A 9019-nucleotide genomic window follows, 5' to 3' on the forward strand; every position below is an offset into this window, starting at 1 on the left:
GACATGCATATATGTATGTATATGTATTTACATATACATAATACATGTGTTTTTGGATATTTCAGCTTAATCTTTGATGCAAAAAATATACTGATATTAATGGCCCCGTCGTACCGAAATAATACTGGTCGCAAAATTATTTTCTAGAACTAAACTGGCATCTTGCTAAACAAGGTCTTGGTGGACTATATAAATGAAAGCTTGCGATGCAATAATCAGTTGTGAAGACTCCCACCATGAAACTGGTAAGAGGTCTTCCACATATAGAAAAAATGTTAGAAATGATGCAGGCTACATCTGTCGTGAAGCTACGATGCGTATAACACATTACTTATATTTTCTAACAGGCTATCCTCGTCCTCCTGGCTACCGCCGCCTCCGCCGCTACGTTGTACGACGCCCCGCGGCCACAGACTCGCGCCTTCGACTCCGCTGAGAATGTGGCCATCCTGAGGGACGAGCGGTTGATCGACGATGAAGGAAAATACAACTTCGACTTCGAGACTGCCAACGGCATCTCGGTGTCGGAGTCTGGCGCTCCAGTGGGCGAGGACGGTGCTGTCAACAGCGCTGGATCCTTCTCGTAAGATTCACTGATTCCTGATTATTGCTTACATCATTGTGTGAATTATTTTTAATAAGAGATCAGATGCATATGTAACTGAAATCTCATTCATCCGCTTGTGATCCACAGGTACACCGCTCCTGTTTAGTTCAACAACGCCTCAGGTGACTAATCATTCAAATCTAAACTGTCCACTTGTGATCTACAGGTACACCGCTCCTGACGGCACTCCCGTCCACGTTGAGTTCGTAGCTGACGAGAAGGGCTTCCAGCCCCAGTCCGACCTCCTGCCCGTGGCTCCCGCGTTCCCCCACCCGATCCCTCAGTTCGTCCTGGACCAGATCGCCTTCGCCGCCGAGGAGGACGCAGCCCGGGCCCGCGGAGAGCTGAGGGAGGTCAGCCAGCCTTCCAGCAGATACGGGGCTCCCTAGACGGCTGACAGCAGAAAACACCGATTCTGGAATTGTGCAATTAGGCTGCTCACGCTGCATCGGACGGACCTTTATATTATGTGAATAGTTATTTATCGTCTATTTAATGTATATACTAGTTTATAAAGAAGCAATGAATCAGAAACACTTTTTTTCAATAGACCTAATTATCGTTTCCTCTGATATAAATATATATATGTATATATATGTATAAACATACTGTGTGTATATATACACATATATAAACATACATATATATGCACTTATATACTCATAAACATATGTGTATGTATTTATATGTATGCATGTGTAGGAGGCTAATATAATATAATTTTATTGCATAAAATCACCTATTTTCTATATACGTCATTCTTATACCCATCTACTGCAATACAATTCTCTGATATCATTCCATACATTAAAAAATCACAGTATTCTTGTTCCGATAGGATAATGTTAAGTCTTAGTTCTTTTTCCTTTGAATATAAATTTATTGCTTTACATTTGGATATAAGTCCATTCTCTTACTGAAAAAAATATTAGAGTTCTCGTCCATAGATGCCACACAAACACGCTTTCAGAGATGCATTCATATATGTTGAAAAATGCTGTGCCAAATTTCGAAATTAACCAAAGTGTGGCACTTTAAAAACAACGGCAACATATATCACAACTACTGGAAACGTGTATCACGCAAACACATTGAAAGATATGCGAAATGACAAATTTAATTTGATTAATTGATGGGATAACTGATATAAGCACAAGCTCCTAGGTCTAAACGAAATTTATGGCAATAAGAGTAATAGTTATGGATCAAGAGGGGTGAATTTAATCCGGCTTCTCATGAAATATCTGACAAAAAATAATGTCCCTATTGAAAACCTTGCTGGCTTTCCATCACTTGGTCTAGTAATATAATGGGTTGCAACAACTCGTGAACTAGCTGCCTTAATGACAAATTGCCAAATATTAACATCGTCAAGTGAATATCGTCTGTGTGCACCAAAAGGAGCCAAAACTTGGACCTAGTTCGAAATACACACACTTATATCTGGCATGGTGCAAAAAGAAAGAGTGAATTTGACTGGTTTCAAACGGCTTGCGAGGTCAAGCCACATATTGCTCAGATGAGAAGGCAGTCCCTACACATGTCCATAAAAAATATTCGAAGAATGGGAGCCTCCTTCAAGGAAAAATGTAACAAAGTCTTGGACTCCTTAAATGATTTCATGATGTATTAACCGATTCTTCAGAATCACTATACTTCAATTTCTTGGACATTATCTTAATAAGATGTGCTGTTTTTACTTTGCTCTTTTAGAGAAATTGTCTCACCATTTATTTGCTATTCAGTGCATGCAAATAACTCTATGATGATATTAAGATACTACTACTGGCATTATCGTTTGTATACATATCTAGAAAGTATTGATCCAACTCACTAAGTATTTTTCTGCCAACAGGAACAATTTATCTTGGGGGCAAGGTAACTGTGTTAATGCAAAAGCCAGAAATATTTGACAATAAAGATATGTTATTGCACGTGCAACAACATTTTTTTTATGTGTATAACTGCTTGTGCTGAAATGAAGGCAAGATTTCCCTTAGACAATGTGCAGCACTAACAGTGAAGAAATATCTCAGTAAAATAATTTTGATGGAAACCTCTTCCCTTGTAAGCGAGGTTACAAGAATATTTCAAGTGACTTAGAACCTGATAGGGAATGGCAACGGTTGCCTTACACTGCCATTCCACCTGGCCTCAAAATAAATCAACAACAAAAGCCTCTTGAAACTGACGAATGATGCTCCAATCTTTAGAATTATGCTATTTTTCTCTTGATGTTTTCCTTGCCCTTCCGGCATCGAATACCGATGCAGAGATGCTCTTTTCCAAAGCAGGATTGATTAAAGCTAGACGAAAGAACAAGATAACACTATTCACATAGACAGCACTACTGCATCTATCCGAGCACATGGAAGAGGTAGGGATGGTACGTCACGTTTAAGCAGACGGATAAAATGATGAACCCAGCACAAAAGCCTGTCCAGATGTAAAACTATTATATATTATATTAATGTGCATTATTCAAATATTAGCCTTGCTTGTATTAACAATTCGATCAATCTATAATACAAACATTTTGATGTTTTTTTCTACTTATTATTAACGGGTGTAAGTCATATTCTTCGCAGCGATATATTAATAACCCCGTACTTCTCACTTCACCCTAACCCTCGATATTACTCCACTAAGCAGAAATAAGAAAATTACAGTTATCCATCTCCGTGTGTTGATTCCCGTTCTCTGTGATTGCGTGCGGTACCATTGGTAACCTTTGTATGCATTCATCCACATATGTATAAGAATCTGTGTATGGCGTATATGAATCGATACTATCATAAATATATGTATATATAAGCATTCAAGCACACATATATATGAATAGTTATATACACACACGTGTATCCATAAATACATAAATACAAAAATACATAATACACACATATATATGTGCGTATAGTATATTAATACAAATATCTAAACACACACATACATATATAGATATATCTAAACACGTGTTGTATCTATTGAGATACAGCTATCACATACACATACATGTATCTATATTGTGATATCTTCATATATACACAAATGACATGCCTGTGTATAAATTTACACATACATAGTGTGTGTAGTTATGGACATTTCAGCTTATTCTTAGATGCAAAAATATACTAAAGCTAATAGCCCTGATGTACCGAAAAATAGCGGTAACAAAATTGTTCTCTAAAACTGAACTGGCATCTGCTAAGCAAGGTCTTGGTGGACTATATAAATGAAAGCTTGCGAAGCCATTATCAGTTGTGTAGACTCCCACAATGAAGCTTGTAAGAAATCGTGCACATATCAGATGAAAAGTGTTGGAAAATGCATGCTATATCTATCGTGAAGTTACTATGCGTATTATACATTTAAAAAAATTTTCTAACAGGCTATCCTCACCCTCCTGGCCACCGCCGCCTCCGCCGCTACGTTGTATGACGCCCCGCAGCCGCAAGCTCGCGCCTTCGACTCCGCTGAGAATGTGGCCATCCTGAGGGACGAGCGGGTGATCGACGACGAAGGAAAGTACAACTTCGACTTCGAGACTGCCAACGGCATCTCGGTGTCGGAGTCTGGCGCCCCAGTGGGCGAGGACGGTGCTGTCAACAGCGCTGGATCCTTTTCGTAAGTTTCACCGATCCTTGATTATTGTTTAGAGCATTGTGTAAATTATTTCAACAACGGATCAGGTGTATATTTCAGTCAAATCTAAATTGTACACTTGTGATCAACAGGTACACCGCTCCTGACGGCACTCCCGTCCACGTTGAGTTCGTAGCTGACGAGAAGGGCTTCCAGCCCCAATCCGACCTCCTGCCCGTGGCCCCCGCGTTTCCCCCACCCGATCCCTCAGTTCGTCCTGGACCAGATCGCCTTCGCCGCCGAGGAGGACGCAGCCCGGGCCCGCGGAGAGCTGAGGGAGGTCAGCCAGCCTTCCAGCAGATACGGGGCTCCCTAGACGGCTGAAACAGCAAAACCGATTCTGGAATAGTTCAATTTGGCTGCTCATGCTGCACCGCACGGATATTCATAATATTATGTGAATAGTTATTTATCGTGTATTTAATGTAAATACTAGTATATAAAGAAGCAATGAATCAGAAGGTAATTTTCTCAATACTCCCAAGATTAGATTTTTTCTGATATCAATACTCATATAGTTTGTTGTGTATAGACAAATAGATATGTATATACACGTGTATCTATATATGCGTGTATATGTATATATAGGTAAAAAAATTATATATACACATATGTAAGCATACATATATGTATGTATATACACATACATATATTCATATATATTTGTATATATATTATTATATATGTATATATGTGCAATAAATATATTCATATATATAACTATACATATGTGTGAGAGTGTGTATGTGTGTATATATTTAATATATATTCACAAATAGGTATGTGCTGTTGAAATAAAAAGTTACAATGTATACTCTAGCAACTAAAATCTGTATCGAACTGTATCGATATGATATATCAAGTAATCCTTTTCTCTGACACATATTCCATATATTCATACTACATATATATGTATGTTTGTACTTGTGTGCATGCATATCAGCATACATTAAGTACACAGACATATTGTGTGTATGTGTTTGTATGTATGCATATAAAGATATAAAAATATTAATTATTTCAAAATACCAAACGGGAAGGAGCAAGACTGCCCATTCAAAAATGCTAAAAGGTGTCGAAGAGATTTTTTTTTACTTTTAAAAGAAAACAAAAGAGGAGAAAATGAAATATTGGGAAACAATTTGAACAAAGGAAAAATTTACATAAATTTGTCAGCTCCGGTTTCCTCCGTTGTCTGTGTCTAATATGTCCTTTTAAACGTCAACAAAACCATTTGATTGGCCTTAACAGTGATGGCTCTACAAAGGCTTAATCACCAAGGAGTCGATTTAATCATAATGATAACAATAACATCACATTAACAGCATAAAAAAAATCCTGAATATCAAGGAAAGAGGAAATCAGATGCGGTCATATAGGCCTACTAATGAGCTCTTTGGAGACAGCACTTATGAAGCCATGCAAACACAATTGACATAAGAAAACCATAGACAGTGTTATGACCTTGAATCAATTGGTTAAGTGTGTAGATACATACTGCATAAATAGACGCATACACAAACTTATACATATTCATATCTATATATATCTATCTCTGTATATAGTATATATATGCACTCACACATATAAGAATCTACGATTGTGGTATATATAAACTGATACTTTATGAATGTGTATATATACATACATTTATATATATATATATATATATATATATATATATATATATATATACATACAAACATGTCTATATATAAATACATACATACAAAAATGCATAAATATATACATATAAGTATATTCATACACATATCTAAACATATATATATACATATAAACGTGCAGTATCTCATAATGTATAGCTAGTATTATATGTATATATAGACATTCATTTATATACATTCTTATATGCATATGAACGTATTTAGACATACATATGTAGTTTTTGACATTTTCACGTAGATGCAAAAAATATTTATGTAAACAGCCCTGTCGTGCCAACCAAATAGCGGTTAAAATAATTTTCTAGAAGTTGAACTGGCAGCCTGCTAAACAAGGTCTTGGTGGACTATATAAACGAAAACTTGCGAAACCATAATCAGTTGTGTAGACTCCCACTATAAAGTTTGTAAGAAATCGTCCACATACAAGATGAAAAGTGTTAGAAAAAATGCTGGTTAGTTCTGTTGGTCAAAGTATTGTATGTATAATGCAATATTTATAAATTTTCTAACAGGTTATCCTCGTCCTCCTGGCCACCGCCGCCTCCGCCGCTACGCTGTATGACGCCCCGCAGCCGCAGGCTCGCGCCTTCGACTCCGCTGAGAATGTGGCCATCCTGAGGGACGAGCGGTTGATCGACGACGAAGGAAAGTACAACTTCGACTTCGAGACTGCCAACGGCATCTCGGTGTCGGAGTCTGGCGCTCCAGTGGGCGAGGACGGTGCTGTCAACAGCGCTGGATCCTTCTCGTAAGATTCACTGATTCCCAGATTATTGCTTACATCATTATGTGAATTATTTTAGCTTGTTTTAATAAGAGATCAGATGCATATGTAACTGAAATCTCATCCATCCGCTTGTGATCCACAGGTACACCGCTCCTGACGGCACTCCCGTCCACGTTGAGTTCGTAGCTGACGAGAAGGGCTTCCAGCCCCAGTCCGACCTCCTGCCCGTGGCCCCCGCGTTCCCCCACCCGATCCCTCAGTTCGTCCTGGACCAGATCGCAAAGGCTGCCGAGGAGGACGCCGCCCGCGCCCGCGGAGAGCTGCGGGAGGCCAGCCGACCTTCCAACAGATACGGGGCTCCCTGAACGGCTAATAGCAGATAAACTAATTTAGGTATAGATTCTGCTCATCAAACATCATACTTCACGTGGACCTTCATTCGCAGGTTATTTATTATGCATTTGATTCAATGACATTAATAAAGAAGCAAGTCACTGAAAATTGTCAATATCCTACAATGGAAGTTAATATTATGATTATCATTATTATTATTACACACATATATAATTGTGTGTGCACGCGCACGCGAATGTGCAATACACATTTAATCTCTTTACTTGCTATTCTGAAATATATTATTCTGTAAAATAAAATGATATTGCAATCTTTATTACAGATTATCGTGAAAATGAATATACTAATATCGAATGATAAAGATATACCCTAAACCTCCTTGAGAAACACACACACACACAAATCATTACATCAATATAATTTGTTTTCAAGTTTTAAAGTACACAGGGGAGAAATAAGAACTACTAAACAAAATTTTACAATATATTTACATATATATTCATATACATGATATTGATAAAAAAAGAAATTCAACATTAATATTTATTATCTTAAAACAAGTGGCCTCCTATGACACACTAGGAAATGCAGTATGACACTTGATTAAGGCAGCATTTATAGGAACCTCCCATGTAGATGACATAAACCACATCTTTATGGAATGTCACTTATGGATGATAATGAAGGCCGAAATGTATTGTATGATTCTCGATATAAAAGATTTCTTTCAAATTGTTAGAATGTTAGAAACATTGATAGATGCAGTACCTAATCTACGTGTGATAGATAATTCAAAATTATGGAGAATATCATATGCATTATTATTATTATCATCATTATTATTATTGTTATTATTATTGTTATTATTATTATTATTACTATTATTATTGTTTTTGTTATTATTATCATCACTATTATTATTGTTATCATTATTATAATCACCATTATTATTATTATTGTTAAAATTATCATCATAACTATCATTATTGTTATTATCTATATCATCATTATAACTGATCATTATTTTATTATTATTATTTTTATTAGTCTATTAATTAGAGTAAAATTTCTTTATGACGGTGATTACCACTATTATTATTGGTTTTACGCTATTTTTTCATGGCGTATTAACATTATCCTTATTGCTACTATTACTGCTCTTGCTATGATTATTACTATTATTGTTACTATTATTGTTGTTGCTCCTTTTATTATCACTATTGTAATTTTGATAATAATAATAATGATAATAATAATAATAATAATAATAATAATAATAATAATAATAATAATAATAATTATTATTATCCCACAATACTCATCGCTGTTTTTACGATTATCATCATAATTATCACTTTTATTGTTATTATTATTATTAAAAGATATATATTTTGTCATTTTTATCATAATTAAATTTTATTATTTTTATCTATCCATATACATATATACGTATAAAACGTAATATATATGTATTATATGACATAATATGCACAAAATACACATACATATATATTTATACATGCGCACATACACATATATTTATATATATCCATACGCATATACACATAAACATATATATATACAAATATATGTATATGTATACATATATATGTGAATGCTATATAAACACATGCTTTATTTAATATCTATCACATACACATGTACATCTTCATGGATATGTGTTTGTGCGTGAGTGTGCATAAGTATCTATACTGAAATATTCATATATAGATATACATATATATATATATATATATATATATATATATATATATATATATACATATACATACACATAAGACATATATACATATGTATATGTATTTGCACGTACACAGTAGATGTAGTTTTTGATGTTTCATCTTCGTCTTAGATGCAAATAATATACTCGAGTTACTAGCCCTTTCGTGCCGAAAGAATAGCGGTCACAAAATTATTTTCTGGAATTGAACTGGCATCCTGCTAAACAAGGTCTTGGGGAAGTATATAAACAAAAGCTTGCGA

The 9019-nt window shown here is 35.4% G+C and overlaps 2 protein-coding genes and 1 pseudogene across 2 annotated transcripts; all 3 read left to right on the top strand.

Moving 5' to 3' along the window:
• Positions 1-222: 222 nt before the first annotated feature.
• On the top strand, positions 223-1141 carry LOC119576860 (cuticle protein AMP1A-like). The gene is made up of 3 exons (XM_037924513.1): positions 223-245; positions 348-583; positions 774-1141. Exons 1-3 carry the CDS (start codon positions 237-239, stop codon positions 994-996), a joined length of 468 nt encoding a protein of 155 aa, XP_037780441.1. The 5' UTR covers positions 223-236; the 3' UTR covers positions 997-1141.
• A 2741-nt stretch (positions 1142-3882) lies between these two features.
• On the top strand, positions 3883-4710 carry LOC119576862 (annotated as a pseudogene).
• Positions 4700-7041, top strand: LOC119576593 (cuticle protein AMP1A-like). The gene is made up of 3 exons (XM_037924258.1): positions 4700-4711; positions 6447-6682; positions 6804-7041. Exons 1-3 carry the CDS (start codon positions 4700-4702, stop codon positions 7024-7026), a joined length of 471 nt encoding a protein of 156 aa, XP_037780186.1. The 3' UTR covers positions 7027-7041.
• The last annotated feature ends 1978 nt before the right edge of the window (positions 7042-9019 follow it).

This window comes from Penaeus monodon, chromosome 9 (assembly GCF_015228065.2).
Source record: "Penaeus monodon isolate SGIC_2016 chromosome 9, NSTDA_Pmon_1, whole genome shotgun sequence".
Classification (NCBI taxonomy): Eukaryota; Metazoa; Arthropoda; class Malacostraca; order Decapoda; family Penaeidae; genus Penaeus; species Penaeus monodon.